The sequence below is a fragment of the Micropterus dolomieu genome, linkage group LG01 (assembly GCF_021292245.1).
Source record: "Micropterus dolomieu isolate WLL.071019.BEF.003 ecotype Adirondacks linkage group LG01, ASM2129224v1, whole genome shotgun sequence".
In the NCBI taxonomy this organism is placed as follows: domain Eukaryota; kingdom Metazoa; phylum Chordata; class Actinopteri; order Centrarchiformes; family Centrarchidae; genus Micropterus; species Micropterus dolomieu.
Window position 1 is genome coordinate 18,649,262 of NC_060150.1, and position 22,000 is coordinate 18,671,261.

The 22,000-nt window shown below is 41.9% G+C and overlaps 1 protein-coding gene across 3 annotated transcripts in view; it reads right to left on the bottom strand.

Annotated features, from left to right (window-relative positions):
- The window catches only part of LOC123979958 (uncharacterized protein PB18E9.04c-like), a 48,129-nt gene extending 29,129 nt beyond the window's left edge, over nt 1–19,000 (bottom strand). For 2 of the 3 annotated variants that reach the window (XM_046064072.1, XM_046064087.1), the window contains exons 1-2: nt 18,844–19,000; nt 14,482–14,684 (exon numbers count right to left, since the gene is read on the bottom strand). In XM_046064072.1, coding sequence (XP_045920028.1) covers nt 14,482–14,680 — 199 coding nt within the window. In that variant the 5' untranslated portion in view covers nt 14,681–14,684; nt 18,844–19,000. Of the gene's footprint in view, nt 1–14,481; nt 14,685–14,843; nt 15,014–18,843 lie in introns of those variants that run through there. The other variant, XM_046064079.1, reaches the window with a different exon arrangement.
- Between the last annotated feature and the right edge of the window lie 3,000 nt (nt 19,001–22,000).

Sequence of the window (22,000 nt, forward strand, 5' to 3'; positions counted from 1 at the left end):
CATCGACGCCACGGACACGCCCATTGACGAAAACTCGCAAATAGCACAACTTTTCATCGTCAATGCCTTTAGAAGGCACAGCAGAAATTTGACGTCGATCCGACTAAATCCCTAGGAGGAGTTCGTTAAAGTACGAAGTATGTAAATCATCCAAAAATGGCCATAAAATTCAAAATGGCCGACTTCCTGTTGACTTTAGGCTATGGGTTCTTGAGGCTTTTTTGTGCGTCTTGACATGATACATGTCCCCAGACAATTTCGTAGATGTAGGTTGAACGTGAACGAGGGGCTAATTTTTTCCAATTTTCTAGGTGGCGCTAGCGAGTCATTTTGCAACGCCCATGTGCGAAACTTGTAGAATACGAAATTTTTCACCGGTTCTGACATGTTTGCAAATTTTGGTGAGTTTTCGAGTATGTTTAGGCCATGTCAAAAAAAAAAAAAAAAAAATATAATCCTCGCACGGTCGTGCTCGGGCCCTAATAATCCGAGCAAATTCAATAGGGACCTCGCACGGTCGTGCTCGGGCCCTAAATATATAATCCGAGCAAATTCAATAGGGACCTCGCACGGTCGTGCTCGGGCCCTAATAATCCGAGCAAATTCAATAGGGACCTCGCACAGTCGTGCACGGGCCCTAAATATATAATCTGAGCAAATTCAATAGGGACCTCGCACGGTCGTGCTCGGGCCCTAAATATATAATCTGAGCAATCTGAGCAAATTCAATAGGGACCTCACACGGTCGTGCTCGGGCCCTAATTACCATTAGCTAGCTCCCAGCTCCCTAGTCAATATAAATGCCCAACGTTAATGTTTCCAGCCCCTTTACATATTCTTCATTTCATATTTAAAGTGTTTTATTTGTATTTTGTTTATAAAAATGTGTTTTGAGTTGGTTAAAGGTTGTCCATATAAATTTAATACTAAAAATGTCACTATCTTGCCTGGAACGTTATAAACCGTTGAGGACAGCAATGTCTCTGTCAGTTATCACAGAACTAATGTGATAAACGGTTTATTTTATCCTGTTAATATGTGAAAGGTTCACTCTCCCTTCTAATGAGTCGAGCGAGGTATGATGAGTAGGTGGATAATTTGTCATATTTGTATATGAATCGGTGTTTATTGACAGATACATGTTGTTAAGTTTATGTAATGTAGTAATTTAGTTGAAAATGAGACAAGACCATCAAGACCAATGGCAGCAGGTTTCCGTGTTATTAATTTCTCCTGTTTTACAGGTTTTATCATCTGTCCACATGCCCTGTGCCTGGAGCGTGTAACACATAAATTACAGTCCTGCTCACCATTATTGGCACCCCTTCATTTTTTGCATAACCTCTACAATATCTTCAGAAATAAATAGAAATGTACCAAATTTATATCATCAGGATCTTTTAATTGGAGGTCCAACATAATTTAACAAAGAAAATTGTTTATTCAACTTACATATTGTAATTTCAAAGAAAAAACAGAAAAAACAGCATGTGCAGCAATAATGGCACCCCTCTTTAATATTTGGTTGCACACCCGTTGGCAGTGATGATAGCCTCCAAACATTTCTTGTAGCCATCTATAAGCTTCTTACACTCAGCTGTTTTTTTCTCCCACTCTTTCTTTGCAAATTGTTCAAGCTCTTGAACGTTTGCAGGTTTCTTTTCCCCAATGGCAGATTTCAGCTCATACCAAAGTAGATCAGGACTCATTGCTGCCCACAGTCCATTTTTTCCCTTTTCAACCATTCCTGCGTGCTTTTGGATGTGTGCTTTGGGTCTTTGTCTTGCTGGAGGACCCATGATCTTCGACTCAAGCCAAGTTTTCCTACACTGGGTAGGACATTTCGCTCTAAAATCTCTTTAATTCTCTGATTTCATGATTCCTGTGATACGGTCAAGGCCTCCAGTACCAGATTCAGCAAAGCAGCCCCACAGCTTTATGGATCCTGCACTATACTTAACTGTTGGTAGGGTGTTCTTTTCCTTGTAGGCTTCATTGCGCCGTCTGTAAACAAACTGTTGGTGTGCATTGCCAAAAAGCTCTATTTTTGTTTCATCTGTCCACAGAACATTTTTTCCAGAAGGATTGTGGTTTGGTTTAGTGTGCGGCGTATGGTACTTATTGAAACCATGACCCCAGACTGTTCCAGGTTGGCCTTCAGGTCTTTGGATGTTTGACGTGGTGTTTTGTCCACCATTCGCACCAACCTTCGCAGACTTCTCTCATCAATTTTTCTCTTGCCCCCACATCCAGGGAGGTTCTTGACAGTTCCATGCTTGGCAAACTTTTTAATAACATTACGCACTGTTGAAACAGGGATACCAAGGAGATGGCCTTATACCCTTTGGAGGTCTTTTGTTTGCTAATTATCGCACTTCTGATGTCCTCAGACAGCTCCTTTGTCTTCACCATTGTGACAAAGGAACAGGGGATAACAGATGGCTTTTTAAAACACGGAAGTCATCGTTCATTGGTTAATTCATGTCACATGGGCACAGACAATTTATCACAGGTGATTCTCATTTGTGATTTACCACAGGTGAGTCACAATGTGTTTCCATACTGATTTACAGCAATACCAGTGACACAGCAAGCTTTAAGATTTTCTATTTTGTCCTCCCATTGTTTATTGTTTTAAATTGTTGTTTATCATTTGCTCTTTTGTATGAACCACAAGTTTTCTATAGGACAGAATTGTTTGACTTGATTAATGTTTTTCAGAAGATATTCCACATTATGTACTTAAACGTCATGGGTGCCAATAATGGTGACAAGGACTGTATATATCACATAACTACATCACTGTATTACTTGAGAAAGATAAAGATAAAGTTTGTTATCCACTCCAGCCTGTCTTATAAGCTGCTGCAGTGCAGGATGACTTTCTGAACTTGTTCTTATTCTAAATCACACAGTAATGGAGAATTTTCAAACTGCTGAAATTAGCCTAGCGGCTAGCGGACTTGCCCTGTGCTCATAGCTTAATATATTGTTATATTATATAATTATACTATTTCTTACTCACCGCTGTTTTGAATCGCTGCCTCTCTCGACACAACAACATGGTTGAATTTCAGTCTGCATTCACATTTTGTTGAAACAGCAGCTGATATTTCCTTCACGATAGCAACAAGCTGACACATTCAGGCAGTTCGGAGGCTGTTTTACTTTGAAATGTGGAAATAACGTCATCAGGCATCATCACGTGGTCTCCGAAAACAGCCGAATGACACGAGTCGATTTTCTTTCCATCGGCGGAAAGTTTGTTTCAAAACTCTGTGTGTGAAGAACTGAGATCGACAAATACAGGCGGGACTCACAAATGCCTGTTCGAAAGTGACAAAAGTCACAAATACTTTTCAACAAGTTGTAAATGTTAGGAAGATATTCACAAATGTGGTTAATTTATTTGTAAACTATTAAATATATTCACAGATATTTTTATTTTTGGAATTTGTTTGTGTATTTGCAGATCTATTTTCTATTTGCAAAATATTTTTGTGAGTTTACAAATCTTCATTTTGTGTTTTATATTAACAGATTACACATTTACACACAGATCGCTCATCTGTTCACACAAATAATATTGAAACATAAATACCCCCATATGTTTCCTGACCGTTTCCTGAAATGTATAAGTCCTGAATGGAGGGCAGGTTGGCACAGATGATTTTGTTCTTTTTTTCAGTCCGGACTCTCCGTGGTAGTCCTCCTGTCCTTTTTGGTGGCAGATCCAAACCCAACATTGATGGACATGCAGTGAACAGACAGGATGATGGCTGTGTAAAAGTAGATCAGCAGATCCTTAAGGAAGGTTGAGCTTCCTGAGCTGGTGCAAGAAGTACATCCTCTGCTGGGCCTTCTTGATGATGGTGTCAGTGTTGGGTTCCCACTTAAGGTCCTGGGATATAGTGGATCCCAGAAACCTGAAGGATTCCACAGCAGACACAGGGCTGTTTAGAATGGTGCTGGATGTGATGTTCCCCAGCCTCACCTGCCGTCACTCAGGAAGTTTGTGATCCACTGACAGGTGGAGGCTGGCACAGTGAGCTGGGTGAGTTTGGTGTTGAGGATGTCTGGCATGATGGTGTTGAGCTGAAGTCCATGACAGGATCCTTGCATATGTCCCTGGAGAGTTGAGGTGTTGCAGGACGTAATGCAGTCTCAAGTTCACTGCATCATGCACTGACCTGTTAGCCCTGTAGGCAAACTCAAGGGGGTCCAACAAGGGGCCTGTAATGTCCTTCAGATGGGCCAACTCCAGTCTTTCAAAGGACTTCATGACTACAGATGTCAGGGTGACAGGCCTGTGGTCATTTAATCCAGAGATAGAGGTGTTTTTGGGGACCGGGATGATTGTGCGTTTGAAGCAGGAGGGAACTTCACACAGCTCCAATGATCTGTTGAAGATCTGTGTGAAGATGGGGGCCAGCTGGTCTGCACAGATTTTCAGGCAAGATGGTGACACACCGTCTGGGCCAGGAGCCTTCCTGATCTTCTGCCTCTGGAAGAGCTGGCGCACATCCTTTTCACAAACCGTGAGTGCAGGTGAGGGGTCAGAGAGGGGGTGTGACAGCATAGCAGTTGGGGAAGGTGACTGTTTGAAGATGGTGTTGGAGCGGAGGAGAGGTGTGACTGTCAGCTTCTCAAACCTTTAACAGAAACCGTTCAGCTCGTCTGCCAGTTGTTGAATACCAGCAGTGTTGGGGAATGGTCTCCTTTAGTTTGTGAGTGTCTGAAGAAGTAACGCAACGGAAGAGAATATTGTGTACATATAAATATATAAACTGACAATATAAAAATATACAACAACAAAGATCAACAATCAACAACAAATATGTGCAACGTGCCAGGTCTGTGCACGACACGAGATGAAACAGTATTTACATGCGCAGAGACATTTGCATCATTTGCAAGGGGGGGGGGAGTGTCAGTGGGGGACCCGGGCTTTATTAATGAGGCTAGCTGCAGACGGGAAGAAGCTGTTTTTGTGGCGAGAGGTTTTAGTCCTGATGGACCGCAGAGATGAGAATTTTAGTCTCTCTCTCTCTCTCTCTCTCTCTCTCTCTCTCTCTCTCTCTCTCCACACATACATACACACATACATACACACACACACACACACACACACACAGGTCAGACCAAGCTATCGACTCCAAAATGCCTTTTCTTCAGCACTGAGAACCAAGGTCCAGTGAGGCCTTCAACTTAGAGGGCTGTGCCTATACTCATAGAATCTGTTACAGAACTTAACCCCCGTTCTATTTCGTATAGGCTTCGCCCTCTAAGGCTATCACTATTGGGATAGAGGCAAAGCAGGATGAGTCAACACCTCACTGGCCCATATGGTACCACCAAGCACAACTCACCTGCCCAGAGCCATAATGAGACCCCCAGTCGCCCACTGACCGCGACAGTGGTGTCGGCGTGCGTAGTGGTGTGTAGTGAGTCAGAAAAATATTGGTACCGGGTTTATATATGTTCTGTCCACACAAAGCGAATGTCCACTGTCGTGGGCTCATACAGTTCTATGGGGAGGGACTTCTGATCGTGAACAGAGCGTACTGCTTGTTGCTTTGAGCTTCAAGCTGCAGGTTAGCCACTTGACTAACAGCAGCTGGCTCACACAGTGTGGGAAATGTTTGCTTGGTGTGGCTGGTTCGACTGAGACAGGCACAGACAGCATTTGTTCAACAACTTCTACAAAAAGGAGCAACATGATTCACACAGCTTTCTTTCGACCCATAGCTTACCAGTGGTCCACTTTGACTGATGAGGGTTGGCCAGCAGCAATTAAACCGTTTGCTAAATGTCATTAGCCGCAGCTAATGTGGAGCAACGTGGGCACACGGGGTCTCCCTGGTTGGCTGATCCAGGCAGACCGTATGTGAGCGTCACGTTAGCTATCCGTTAGCTCCCTGTTAGCTTACCTCGCCGCAGCAACCTAGTAGCGCTGAGGCCGGCGTCATCGGAGGTCCGAACAGGGGAAGCTCAGAGCCGCTCGGAGACCCGTGAATGGGAAGAGCGGATCCATCCATCTCCCGCTTTTCCGTCAATAGTAGATTGAGGGCTTCGTCCAGAGAGCAGGTGGACCGCCACATCTCCTCGTCCTGAACAGCAAGCTATCCTCCCGGCGCCGCCACTCTTCGGGGGGAGAAGGGCGCAGAACGGTCAGTGCGAACCGAGAGTGAGCGCTCAGCTGGTGTGCGCCGGTCCGAGGCCCGCCTGGCAGTGGGGACAGAGATCACCCAGCACGATGTAGCCCGTCTGCCAGACGCCGCGGTGTCTCGCCCCGTTCTGGCCGACACAATAATGGTAGTAGCTACAGCTGTCAAAAGAACACCTTTCTCCCTCGTTCTCCATTCTTCCTTTAGTTTTTGGCTATCAGCGGACATGAACGACATAAGGTCCGGTGTCGCTGAGCTGCTTTACAGTCATGGCATTTATGTAGAGACAGAGTTCTGTTGTGGAGTAGCAGTTCATCCATTTTGTTGGCCAGAGAGCGGACATTCGCCAGGTAAATAGAAGGGAGCACAGTGCGAAAACCCCCGCTGTCTCAGTTTAACCAGTGCGCCGGCACACTTTCCCCTTCGGCGTCTCCAGTAGATCTCGTACAGAGATGCTGCTCCTCCAACTAATAACTCCGAGAAAGTTCCAGGTTCAATAAAGAGCGGTGGAATAGTGTGAGCAGTTGAAATCCAATATTTAAGAGCACTTCTCTGGTAAATGTTACCAGAGAGGGACGGCAGAAAAAACTGTTTATAAACAAAAAACACACAAAGCACTAAAGAGTGTAATCCGGAGGAAGCCGTCTAGTATAATATTAATTTCAGTCAGCAGGTTTATTATGGTACATTGTTCTCATTCATTAAATCCTTGTGCACGAAAAATGCACTATATGGTGCATGGTGGTTAGTCTCTAATGTATTAATGCTAAGTGCTAACTTGTCATTAATCATAATCATTCATGCTGAACAAGTTCAACATTTCTAAAGTAAACCTTTTTTAATGTCTGGCCCCATCCAGGCTGTGATTGGTCAGTTCATAAAAAGTGTATGGCCAAGAAACTTTATGCACACGCTTGGATCAAAAGCACCCGATCTTCCCCCTACTCAGTCTCCGCCAGTGGAGAGGGCAGCGAAGTGGAAAAGTGTTTGCCTGAAGGACATGTGGGCCTACATGACCGGCCAATGACGGCGTGGAAGAAGGCAAGAACAAGTCCAAAGTAATGCAAAAGCGCACACAATGAATGCTGACTGTAAAAAGCAAAAGCTGAATCCTGGATATTTTAGGCGATTTAGAAATCCCGCCCAGATGCATTTTTAATGGGGGAAAAAAGGGAGGTATGGCTGCTGGAGGCCTAGACTGAACTCTTCTCTCCTCATCTTCCTCTAAAGTTCTCTAATTTCTTAATGCTAAGAATCACTCTTACTCTCCCAGTTATTTAAGACAGCTCGAGAGGTCTCTCAGGTGGTTAGGAGTTGCCAGTAGGGCTTGTGATGGCACTGTGAAGACAGAGACATGAATCTTTCAGGAGAGGAATATAGTTTATGAATTATTTGATGACACACAGTTAATAAGACGGGGTCGGACAGCGCAGGCATAATCCTTGTCAGCGAGTTGGTTAGGGACGTCATCTCATCACTGACTGTACACAGTAATGCATTTTCAGTTAAACTGAAGGTGGTGATGACACTTTGTTTCTTTGCGTCGGGACCAATGCAGCAATGCTGATGATTTTGGCTCGTCACAACCATCAATAAGCCGAATAGTCGTGGAAACAATTAAAGCACTTAGGCTACAGCGCCACACATTGTCACGCGTTTCATCAACTTCCCAACACCTCACGTAATCCGGCAGAAGCAAACACAGTTCTTGCAAATAGCCGTTTTCCCAGGAGTAGTAGGTGCAATTGATGGCGCTCATATAAAGATAACCTTTTTTATCTTTCTTAATGTGTAGGCCTATATCATAATTTATTCTCTTCTTTATTGTTAAGTTTGTGTTGAATATAAACTCCTCTTAGAAATTTCACCATTCAATGTGAATTTATCTGAGAATATTCTTAAATAAGGAAATCTCTTCAGTCATTGGTCCTTGGCTACATTGTCATCCAAAATCCTGTTTGCGGCACAGCAAAGTGTCGTAAATCAGCACTAAGACTGACACTTAAGATTTAGTCCTACACTTCACTCAATTAGGACTATGATGCTTGATAACTAACTTTGAAGCACAGCTTTGAGCCTGGAATTTTTTTACTCTTAAGTTAGTTCTTAGCAGTGTTCTTATGAGTAATTCTGAGACACTTGATAAATACGGGCTCAGAGCCACGCTAATAACAGGCACCTTCTGAGCAACAGGTTAACATATATAAATCTGTTTTCTTGTTGGTTTTTGTTGGTATCAGCAGAAACATTATTCTTTTATAGGAGAGCAGCAGAAACAGTCTATGTTCAGTAGCAAGTGTACCTGTTAGAGTGAGGGGAAGTGGTCACCTCACGCACGCGCCCACTGCTGAAACTGAATTGTCTTGAAGTTTTTGTACGGAACGCAGAGAAAAAAAAAAGAAAAAATAATCACTGGAAGGGAGACTGATCCTCACTGTTTGTGAGTTTCCAGAATCTATTGTTTACTAAATAGGACATCAACAGGAGGGAATTCGCATGGCAGAGAAAACTAGATGTAGGCCTATCAGGTAAAGTTATGTAACGTTAGCCTGTAATTTTAACTTAAGTTAAAAACGCTACAGCTGTGTAGCACACAGAAGCCGTTGCCATGGTAGAGCGTCTGCCGTTTACTTGCGGAGCACCTGTCTCCTGTTCACCAGAACAAATATCAACCCCGCGGAGCCAAGCGACTACGTTGTGATTTCAACGTTTTTTTTTAACGTTCCTCAGACCAGCATCTTCTCCAATACTGATCAGCATGCAGTGTGTAGCTATCCACTTCGCTATGGCATTTGATCGCTTGTCTTGCTTTTGTTTATCTACTTCTCCCACATGCTGCATCCAGCATAGACTGCTGAAGCCTCTGTCCGCTGCTAGTTTGGGTGGGTGATTTGCAGGTTGGTCAACAGCCCACACCTCCTGTGACCCATGGTTTGACTGTATGTGTCTTCAGAGCCAGTGAGCAACGGACTTTCAAAATAATAAAATCATCAATATCAAGATGGCTCCTCCAAAGAAAGCGTCTGCTGTTGAGGAGGAATATGTTACTGTGAATGTTGAAACAGAAATGTTGGAAACACAGAAAATCTTACATGATGGATCTCCAGGAAAAAAAACTTTAACGTTTCTTCAACTCTTTATGGAAACAACAAACAAGTGAGTTGATGATCTGTTAAAGGACGTCACAGAATACAAACAGTTTGGACTACACACAAGCGCAGGTGGATAATCAGGAGAAGAACAGCGATGAGATTGTTAAAATGTGCCGAGAAGCACGAGAGGACATAAACAAAGTGTGTGAATCGGCGCCATTACTGGATGGGAAAATAGACAAACAGGAAAGATTATCAACAGCATTCCTAAATTGCAACGTGAGAGGGGAGAAGAAACTGAGAACAAGGTCCGCCACATTCTAGTTGAAAAGTTAGAAATGTATAAAGAACAGATTGAAGTGGAACATGCCCATCGTATGGGAGATCTTACAAGGGCAGGAACATTACACAGATCGATCGTGGTCAAGTTTTTAAGATGGAAAGACAAGGCAGTTGTGATGACCAGAGCAAACAAACTGAAAAGTTACTAGTATTTATTTTAATGAGGACTACTCTGAAGCCATAACGATAAAACAAAGAGAATTAGTTCCGCGCAAGAAGGTTGAATGAGCAAAGGGAAACATTGCCTACATTTGCCATGACAGACTTATGGTCCTCTCTCCCAGAGGACGACGGGTCCAAATGGAAAGGTCAACTAAGAATGTGGGTTTGAGTGAGCACTCACATACACACATATTCTGGACAGAATGTGTGCTAATATGTAGCTTAAGAAACAAAATTCAAGACATCAGTAACTTGCTAACATCTCATAATATTCATATTCAAGCTATTTCTGAAACTCATTTAGACAATGTTTGATGATGCTATAGTAGAGATACAGGAATATAGTATCTATAGAAGGGATAGGGATATTTATGGGGGAGGAGTTGCCATTTATATTCAGAGCCACATCCCAAATAAAATCAGATAAGATCTAATGTTATGTGATGTTGAAATGTTATGGTTACAGGTTCACCAACCCCTTTTAAAACCTATTCTGATGGAATGCTGTTATAGGCCACCAGGGTCTGGCAATCAGTATCTTGACAATCTGGGAGAAATGTTTGAGCGAGCATGTGATGAAAATAAGAAATTTATGTCCTGGGAGACCTTAACATAGATTTTCTTGCATCAAAATGTTAGCTGAAGAAGAAAATTCTTACTATAACCAGGGCCTGTAATCTAGTTCAGGTTATTAACCAGCCAACCAGGGTACATATCTATGAAACAGGACTTTTATCATCCACTTGTATAGATCATATTTACACTAATGTTACTGAACTCTGTTCTAAAGCCGTAATAATTCCCATCGGCTTTAGTGACCACAATCTGGTGGGTTTATTCAGGAAGACTAAAGTTCCAAAGGTGGGGCCAAAGATTGTCTATAAAAGAATGAATGGTTTTTGTTGGGATTCATTTGTGGATTATAGAAATATCCCAGATAGTGCACTCAATGTATCCATGGAATTACTGGCCCCAGTTTTGGATAAGCATGCATGTTGCATGCATGTTAGGAGGCTGACTGTTAGAGCTGCTAGGCAAGAGGAGTGGCAAAGGGGTCTGGATTCTTATCTGGCAAATACATTGTAAATTGAGCAACCATGTCACTAATTTGAATAGAAAAAAGAAGAAATTGTACTATGAATCCAGGATTAATTATATAAAACATGATGGGGAAAAAGTTCTGGAGCACCTTAAATGATATCATGGGCAGAAAGAGCAGTTTAACCCCATCTTGGATTGAAGCATTTAACAAGAACAAGGTTATTTCACTATGAATAAATTGTTAAGCAAATACCAGCATGTGTATAGAGGAGGACATTCAACCTGTACAGCTGTGATGACAGATAATTGGTTAAAATACATTTATTAACAAAATATTGTCGGAGCAGCACTATTATATTTTAGTGCTGCCTTTGATATTTACCATAGCTTGCTACTAGGGACACTCAAATGTTTTCTGCATTAATGTTATCTGCATTAGCATGGGTAGAGAGCTACTTAACAGATAGAACACAGAAGGTGTATTTCAATGGAAGCTTCTCAAAGGTAAGGCTTGTAACATGTGGGATCCCGCAAGGGTCATCACTAGGACCAATGCTTTTCTCACTCTTTACAAATGATCTCCCACTGGTCTGTAAAAGAGCTTCTGTGTCTATGTATGCGGATGATGTAAAATTTTATATGTCCGCACCAGCTGTTGAAAGAATTACTGCAGCTCTCAACAACGAGTTGTAGATGGTATTTAACTGGATTACTGATAATAAATTGCACCTGAATAAAGCCAAGACCAAAAGCATTTTATTTGGAACTAAACATTCACTAAATACAAGGCCCATGTTGGATTTGGGACTTAACAATGTTGCTGTAGAGCAGGTACAGGAAACAAAGCTTCTTGGGGTAACCTTAGACTGTAATTTGTCGTAGTCAAGACATATAGATGATGTAGTGCAAAAGATGGGGAGAAATATCTGTAGTTAAAAGGTGTTCTTTGTTTTTAACTCCATATCTAACTAAACATGTTTTGCAGAAAGTAGTGCTATCACATTTAGATTATTGCTCTGTGGTTTGGTCAGGTAGTACAAAGATGAACTTATGGATAGCACTGTGGCCTCAAAGCAAGAAGGTCGCGGCTCAAACCCCGGTTGTCCGGGTGCTCCGGTTACCCCACCAACAAAACATGTTAGGTTCTCCTGTCAGTGTTATTGACCAGACACTGGTAAAGATCTGGAGTTGGTCCCCGGGTGCTGCCCACTGCTCCCTTGAGGGATGGGTTAAATGCAGAGGATGAATTTCGCAACATGTATGTGACAATAAAAGTATGACATTATTATTATTAAAGAGGAGAAATGGCAACTCACATGGCAGAAGGAAACTGAAATGAATAGGCCTACTATTGTGTGACATAAATCGAAAAAGTACCTCCGAGTATCATAGGCTTAAAGCCTTTCTGAAAAAACAAACATTTGGTTGATTTTCCTGAAGTGCACAATAAAAAAAACCCAAGATAATTTCCAGCGCATACAAAAAGAACCATGATTGAGGATAATAAACACAAAAGGGGAGGAATCTGTTTCTTCAAAAGAATGCCTCAAATATGTTGTACAGTTTTATCGGGAATCATATTAATACTTGCATGCAGTGCAATTTATTCTCATAAATAAGGTGAACAGGAGGATAAATTAGGCTACATTTAAACTGATGCCGATTTCAATGTGTCAGTCGAGCAAATACGAGTCAATAATTTCGTATAGCCTATTGTTATCACATATTCGCTGTGTGCCAGCGTGTGGTTTTGATGCACTGCTTGTAAAAACATGTTATGGAAAATATAACACGATTTTATTAAGTAAATCTTTCAGCTTATGTCATTCAGCCTACAACAAGTCATATTTCTTTTAGCTCATCATCAGTGAGTGAGTGGACTGTTTGTGTAGCCTAAATAAATGTTTAAATACAGGTGGGATGCATTTGGTTTAATCTCTGTTCAAACCGGGGAGTCCAAATTAGTGCCTGGGTCAAATTTCGTTTTGTAGCTTTTCTGTCAGAATTTGCATCCTTTTCTTTATACAGTCAGTACGTATTAATGTTACTGAGGGGCATTTCACTGACCATTTATAGGCCACTATGAGCGTTTGAAGGGTCAGCTCCCTCACATGTGTCACATTTCAAGTTGATTGTGATTTATAAAGGAAACATAACTTAGAAGTGTGTGTACGCACGGTTTTATAAAGCCATTTTTGGCTTTTGGGCGTACGTACAATTTTAGTGAGGATTATACGCACAGTTTTATAAATGAGACCCATTAAAATGTATGAAAAGTGCAGTGAGATAAATTCTATTATGACGTTTTTTTCCCTGGTCTGGACTTCTTAGTTCCAATAAAGGGAAATATTTGTATAGCGCCTTTCTTGTCTTTGCAACCACTCAAAAGCGCTGTTACACTACATTGCATTCACCATTTATACACATTCATACACTGAGCCTAAGTGCTCAAACAGAAACTAACATTCACACAAATTCATACTAGGGTTGGGCGAGGTCTAAAATGAAACATCGAGATGGAATCATGTCATCGGGTGCGCGCACGCACGCACGCAGGTGGAAGCAGTCGTCTTATGTGCATGTGTTCTCGCACAGACTTCACTTGGTAAAGAAAATTGGTAGACTATTAACTTACGTTACAAGTCGTGGTGGATATTTTACTGCAGGGTAAAGCATCAGTGAACACAGGGTGCAGATGTTGGTTTCAGTTGTTTGATAGCCTACGTCATTAATAAGCCGACAAATATAGAAAAAAGATGAGTTCTCAGTCTTTTGGGGCGACTTTATAAAACAGGCTACTGCTGATGGAGAAAATGTGGCAGATCGGGGGGAGAGAGAGGCGGGGCAAGCCTGGGTGTTTACCTGAGGTGTAGGTGTGTGTGAGTGTGTCAGAGTGCGGGGAGAAGAGAATTCCAAGGCAGGTGCAAAGGATATTTAAAAACAATAAGAATGTTGGTGGTCAATAAAACCTGCTTTCATAATGTTAAAATTTGAGTTTGTTTTTTTGGCTGGGGGGGTTTTACAGTCATGATGCTGGCTCAATGTCTTGATGTCTGTCAGCCATTGCATGATGGCATCTATCGGCCCAACTCTAATTCATACACTGGTGGAACAGCCAACAGGAGCAATTCGGGGTTCAGTATCTTGCCCAAGGACACTTCGACATGCAGCCTGGAGGAGCCGGGGATTGAACCGCCAGTCTTTCGATTAACAGGCAACCCACTCTATCCTGCGCTACCCCCTGAGCCACAGCCGCCCGGACAACAGCGTTCCCCTAACTTTGTGTCAGCAGTTTGTGTGTGACCCTTTCCAAGTTCAACATGACAGTGCCCCTGTGTATAAAACAAGATCCATAAAGAAATGCCATTCCCAGTTTAGTGTGGAAGACCTTGACTGGCCTGCACAGATCCTGACCTCAACACCATCTATAACAGCTTTGGGATGAACTGGAACGCTGACTGATCATCCAACATCAATGCTGGACCAAGTGACTGAATGGGAGCAATTCCCTGCAACCAGCTTCCAAATGGTTGTAGAACAAGAAAGGATAAACAGAATGTATGATGTCAGTGCTAGGATAACATGATACAATTCAACATTGGCATACATGCATCACTTGTTGGAATGCTTTGCTACACTTGTACACCACTGGTCATAGCACTAAAACTTAGACTTACTGCTGACATCTGGGTTTTCCAAGTCCAGACGGTTCTTCTGGGTCTCTAGAAAGACCTGGAGGTTTATTCCTCTGGCCTGAGACTGATGATTGATGAATCGTGCCGGGATGCGCCCAGAGAGGTCAGGTTCATCACAACCAAAGCCCAGGTCCAAGAGAACCTCCTCCGGGTCATCATTCCACAAGTTGAGTATGTCCATCACACTGCCAAAAGAAGACGGGCCAATGAGGCATTGCACAGAACAGAGAACTGTCACGATTTTTAGATGAAGTGCAAACAGGAGAGAGCCCAGACGCAAGACACTGGAGAGTTGACTGAAGGTGCACAGGTTTTAATCCAAAAACACAAAAACTCAGGCTTACATGCAGTTCGGGTGTAAAATGTCTAAACAGCGGATCAGGCAACACAGAGACAGGCAGAACACTCCAAACACGACAATAACTAGACAGAGACTGAACAGAAACAGCAAACATTTAACACTAGGGACTAACGAGCAGGAGGGAGCAACACAGGTGAGAGGGATCAGGACTAACAAGACAGGCAGGCAGAGGGATTCTGGAGTAACAGCCAGAACCCACGTTACTGAACACAAAACACAGACCACATTAAAATAAGACATAACAGATCAGAATAATATAATAATAATAACAAACTAATCGAGACACAAGCAGACAGATCACAAATAAACTACAACCAACAGGGAAAACAGACTGAAGCCAGGATTAAACAGAACACAGAGCAGACAAAGCCAAAATAATGCAAACACAGAACTAGAAGTAAATACAAGGACATTAAGTAAGAGCCACAGAACTAAAATGCAGGACTAAACCTAAGATCAGAGACAGCACAGATGCTAAGTGAGCAAAACATGAACATGCAAATGAACCATGGAATAAACAAGGCAAAACAGAAAACACAAGACAAGGAACAAAACCCAAAACAGAAAACATGGACCAACTGCTAAAGTCTAAACTAGACAGGACAGTAACAGGGAGTCTAAACGCAAGGCGTTAGCAACAAAACAAACAGGGACCGAACTAATAACAGAGTGGATAAAATAGACAGATAACAGAACACTGACAAATTCCACAAGACGCAAACAGACAGGACCAAATCAAAATGCACACACGAAGAAGACTGGATACAAGACAACAGACTGTGACTGTAGGCACTAGGCGACAGAGGCAAAGGAAAAGACTGTCGCCTAGTGCTTGCTCTTGGTGGGAATTGTTGGGTTTCTGTAAATAACATCACAGAGTACGTTCTAGACCTGGGCCGTGTTTCAGAAAGCAGGTTTAACAAACTCTGAGCTTATCCCTGAGCTCTGAGTGGATTGAGCCTGAGATGGGAAACTCTGAATTTTCGGTTCCAGAACAGCTGATCAGAATTAGTTCAATCAACTCTGAGTATGTTGAGCCTGAAGGAAGCGTGTGGTTGGAGATGAAAAAGAGCTATCATCAATGGAGCTCCGATACTACGATTCACCATGGCAACGGGTAAATAAAGGCAGAGCCTCCATTTTATCGGGTGGAGCTAGAAATATGAATGTGTGCCATCGCAGACCATGATTGGCTCTAAAACGCAGGAGTGGAGGAAGGATCAATACGCTAACATTAGTACTTTCTATACAGCGTTGCTAATTCATCATTTACCAGACTGGAATTTCTTTAATAAATGATAAAGTCCTGGAATTCTCCTACAGCCCATTACATTCATTTTAAATAGGAAGGCTATATTTAATAAGCTATTTAATAAGGGAAAAAGGTTGCAATCGGCTACCTGATTATGAAAATAGGTATAGATCAAACATAAGACACAGTCATGAACCTGTGATAGTAAAGTCACAGTGAGCCTATTAATTTTGTTAGAATTACTGTGGGGGTCTTACCCCATGTTACCCTACCTAAAGACGGACATAGATTTTATTCTGTGCTGAGGATAAATCCACAATGTGCAGATATCTGTCCTTACATGACAGATTGATTATAAAATTGGTCATGTTCAAGATCACGTTTGGATGAAAAACGAATAGCCTATCCAACCATGATTTTAAAGTTTTTAAAGATGTAAATGCGTTCAGATATGTGTCAGAGAGCCGCCTCAGGCTCCACAGGAGGGGAGGAGTTAGAGAGAAATTGACGGTTTTCCAACTTATCCTCAGCATCAGTTGCCGGAGTTACTGATCTAGGGTTTATCTGATCTCGCTCTCTGAAACAGAAAACCCAGAGTTTCTCTCATCTCAGGCTTAACATACTCAGAATTTTCACTAATCCTGCTTTCTGAAACGGGGCCCTGCTCTATGAAAAAAGTCTCAGATAACTGTTGTTGTGATTTGGCACTATATAAATAAAATTGAATTGATCTGCCTTATGTATCTCATGATCAAAGGCCTTTCTGTTTATTTTTATTATCAAAACCCATGTGCACACTCAAACCAGTAGTGAATGTATCTACTTCTACAGGTCCTGTGTGTCTTACAGTCAGATGTCTCTGCTTCCTCTGAGCCATAAAGCTCCACTGTTGTCCAGAATCAATTAAAACCCATCAGTGAGCCTTACTGCTGCACCATGAACACACACCGCAAATACTTACCAGAGTACCAAATTTTTTCCTGATTGAGTAACATTTGTTAGACTTGTTAAATTGTTGATTATCATTTAATAATGAAATGTCTGAATGATTTCTTATTATAACCCATTTTAACTGACTTGACCTTATTTGGGCACTCTAACACATCCTGTATTGTCGAAAAGCACTACAGCCTCCTATCTTCGGTGTATTTCTCAAAGAGGCCACATGTATAAACACATTGTTCAATATGTCAAATTTCAAAACTGTGATTTGAATTAAGAGAAATATTCATTCACTAGATAACAGAAATAAATGCATACATGTAGTGAATAACAGCTGGTGTGTACTCACATTTTGCTCTGGGTGTTGTTGATCAGAACCCTGTCTGACCTGCTGCCCATTTATACTTATGTCCTCTGCTCTTAGCTGATTCATATTTTCTGTACAGCTGTCAAGCATTGTAATAAAATTCCTCTGAACCTTTCGCTTTCTATGCAAACTGTGCTGTGTGCTGTGCAGAGGCGGGAGGTGAAGCTTATTTGCATTGTAAATATGCCTTACCTGTCTAACTATCTGTTCCGGTCCAGAGGCTTTTATCACATCATGAGTCAGTCAAAGTCACATTGCAGTACTAAATGACCTATTAATAGTATTTAAATTGACCACAGAACATTTATTCACTCAAAAAAGGTCAGAGATGATTAAAAACAATGAGTATTATGTCATTTTAACACTATATATCTATAACACTTTACCTAACAGTTAGTGAAATTTCTTCTAATCACTATGCCCATTTTCTACAGTCATCAGCTCAGATTATAGTTACTGCCTTTATGACAGCTCACTGTCTGCTTTAAACATTATGTAATCTCTCTCTCTCTCACTTTCGCTCTCTCTCTCTCTCTTACACACACTCTCACTCACACACAAACACACTCTTCTATCAACCGTTTTAATCCCCAGCCAGAAAAATAGCTCAATATTATCTTAAAATATGGTCTGTTTGAATTAAATCCAAAAACTAAAATTAAAAACTTTCATGTTAAACAGAATTATGAACATAACACCATAATCAGGAGAAGGTATTAACCATTATAGTGTTTTGTGATATGGGCTTCATAGAATTTGCTGCTGATAGCTTTCTGTAGTATACATGAAACATCACAGCACAACAGCCTTTTAAAAGCCATCTTACAGTCGTATACAAGCAGAAACCTGAAACGCCTGACTGCGTTCTGAAAGAATCTCCTCCTAGGTCCCATCACAGGGTTGACATTTGTTCTTTTGGCATAGGAAATGCTTCTTCCAACACAGCAGATGTTGGTCTCTTAGAAATTTCTTTGTGTCAGAACATAAACTTGAGTCAAACCTAGTGCCTAACCCAACCATTAAACTCAAATTAGCAATAATGTAGACATACTGATCCACTCTATAAGTAGGTTAAAGACTGGAGGCAGGAGGTGTCAAGAGTTTCACAGGTTTTTGCAGAAATAAACATCTTCAAATGACAGTTGAAAGTGAAATCTGAAATTAGGATTTAACTACAACTAGAATTGGGTTGAAGGCCAGTTCAGTTTCAGTAAAACTAAAACTCAAACCTTGAATAATTCCAACCTTAAAATGAAATGATTCAATCTACTGAAGTCAGTTTCACTTTGAATCACTTGTATCAAAATATCCATTCATAACTGCATTTGCTAGCAGCTGTGTTAGAATGAGTTGTAGCAATGTGCTGTGTGGCTCTGTAAGTCTGATGGGAGATGAGAACAAATAGAAGACAGGCGTCCTTACCGCAGAAATTCCTGGACCGTCCTCACTCCCTGGTTACCATATAAAGATGCTGCAGGGAAGACAAGACATTTTATCTTGATGAGGAGAAAACAGGACACATGGAGCCATAAATGACGCAAGCAGGGAGGGAAACATAAAGAAAACCGGGAAGCTTCTCCTGGATTTTCTGCTGGGTGAAAGTCAGTATATCCTGTCCAGGTCTGGTGTCAAGGCTCCTCGAGCTATATTAGGAAAGTGTTTGTCTTTCTCTGTCTCTCACCCTCCAACCCCTCCCTCCCTCCCTCTTTTTTTTTTCTCTAAAGGGTGTTTGGCTTTTGGCAGTTGCCTCTACCTCCCTCTCCCAGACTGGGACTCCATTTCACACTGGCATGGTGTCAAATAGTCTTTCCGCCTCTGTACTGCCATACCTGGTGTTTTTTAAATGCACACACTATTTTTGTCAAAACACTACTCCACCATCACGTTCACCTGCAAGCATCACACTGTTTCCTTTAAGGGCCAAAAGCAAAAAACACCATCCTCAGGTGATGGCTGTTGCCAGCTGTGTTCTGTTCCACAGTGCTCTGATCTTCTAAGTGTTATGTCATTTGCTCTTACATAAGAGCGGACACAGATGCAAAGGTAGGGTGGCACTGGAGGACATAGAGGGAGAGGCTGTCATCAGACCATGAAGGTAATGCAGGCATTTGTGTAAACTCACCTCTAACAGGTTGAATTTACAGAGGAAATGTTGGCACTGCAAATGTCAACTACTCTTTGCTGTTGAAAGCAGCTGCTTGGAATAAGAAGAATAATGTTTGTGTGTGTGTGTTATATTTTTCCACATAAAACTTCAATTGTTGGTTAAACGTCCAAAAATGACATTTACTCTGAAAAATCCAGAAATATTTTTTACCTCAAAAGTTAAACTGCTGAACACAAGATCCCTTGTTCATTCTCAGTGTGTATGACCTGGGCCCCGTTTCAGAAAGCGGGATTAGTGAAAATTCTGAGTATGTTAAGCCTGAGATGAGGGAAACTCTGGATTTTCCGTTTCAGAGAGCGAGATCAGATAATCCCTAGATCAGTAACTCCGGCAACTGATGCTGTGAAGGTTCACACGATAAGTTGAAAAACCGTCAGTTTCTCTCTAACTCCTCCCCTCCTGCGGAGCCTGAGGCGGTCTAACACACCGTTTCACCGTTTCATTTCCTCATTCTTTCATTCGATATCAAAGCACATATCTGAACGCATTTACATCTTTAAAAACTTTAAAATCCCGGTTAGATAGGCTATTAGTTTTTTACCCAAACATGATCTTGAACATGACCGCTTTTATGATCAATCTGTCATCGATGTATGACAGATCTTCGCATATCGTGGATTTATCCTCAGCACAGAATAAAATCTATGTCCGTCTTTAAGTATAACACTGCGACTCTGTGGACAGTTGCACTGAAAACACTTACTGTGGGCTACATTACTGCAGTTGTCACGAACCCCCGGTCGTGACCCTGACCATCCTGTTGGGATGTGTGTGTGATTGTAGTTTTGAGTTCTTTTCCCCTTGGGGCGTTTATGGTGTGCTTGGTGTGTTTTGGTTTTTGTCTGTCTCTCTGTGTTCTGCTTCCTCCCTCATGCTCTGGGGCTGCTGGTGGGCGTGGTTGCCTGAGTTCCAGTTGACGCACCTGAGACTCATTCAGTTAATCAGCACCCTTGTATCACCCTTGTATTCGTATTAATGTGTTTTTCTGTCTCGACCACAGCGTACCTGCCCATGCCTGACTCGGATTCCCTCCTGCGCCACGAAAACCCCTGAGCTCTGGAACCAGGACCACATGCCCCTTGGAACAACCACCCATCCCCAAGCCACACTTGTCTCTCCCTTGTGTTCAATAAATCCTTTCACTGCTCATACTCTGGTCTGCGTCTGAGTTTCTGGCCCCGGTCCTGACAGCAGTAGCCTAATCACTGTTTAATATGTAGGCTAACCTATAAAACTGATCAATAAACAGTAATCTTTCATATTGTAGTCGCACTGATTGGAACATTCCTATCGTAGTTATCAACTGGAGACAATGTGACTATTTCTGAGTGAGGATGACTGTGGTGCCGCTGAAACAAACAGGCCTAAATAAGGTTTAAATGTGAGTTTTTCATTATTATCTGCTGATAGTCTGAATGTGTTTTGACAGCATTAATAATACAAAATGAGCAAGATTTATTAATGTAATATAGACGTCTAAAACTTTAACCTATAGCCTAAACACATTTTCCACTGCAAACAAATTATTAATAAGCTAACATGCTGGGTATGACTGTGACTTTACAATCACAGGTCCACGAGTAAACTGTGTCTTATATTTGATCTATAGCCTACCTATTTTCATAATTAGGCAGCCGATTGTGACTGGCATTTAGCCCTGTCGGGTTACAGTGTAATAAATATAGCCTTCTTATTTAAAATCGAATGTAATGGGCTGTAGCAGTTCCAGTCTGGTAAATGATGAATGAGCATCACTGTATAGTAGCCTAATAATGTTAACGCATTGATCCTTCTTCCACTCCTGCGGTTTAGAGCCTATTATGGTCCGTGTTGGCACACATTCATATTTTTAGCTCCACCTTATTAAAATGGCGGCTCTGCATTTATTTACCCGTTGCCATGGTGAATTGTATCGGAGCTCCACTGATGATGGCTTTTTTTCATCCCCACGCACGCGCTTCAATCAAGCTCAACATACTCAGAGTTGATTGAACTTATTCTGATAAGCTGTTCTGGAACCGAAAATTCAGTTTCCCACCTCAGGCTCAATCAACCCAGAGCTCAGGGATAAGCTCAGAGTTTTTTAAGCCTGCTTTCTGAAACAGGGCTCTGGAGCTTTCCACATTACATGTGTGTAAGGTGTATACTGGACCACGATTGGTTCAGCTGGTACACACACATCTTAAAATTATCATGGTTTTTGGTTGGCTAGGTGTTTTTAATTTTTTCCTGTGTTACATTGTGGTTTTAGTCTGCCATAGTGTTCTGGTCTTGTTTTACTGTCGGTGTTGTTCTTGTTAGGGCCCGAGCACGACCGTGCGAGGTTCTTGTTAGGGCCCGAGCACGACCGTGCGAGGTTCTTGTTAGGGCCCGAGCACGACCGTGCGAGGTCCCTATTGAATTTGCTAAGAT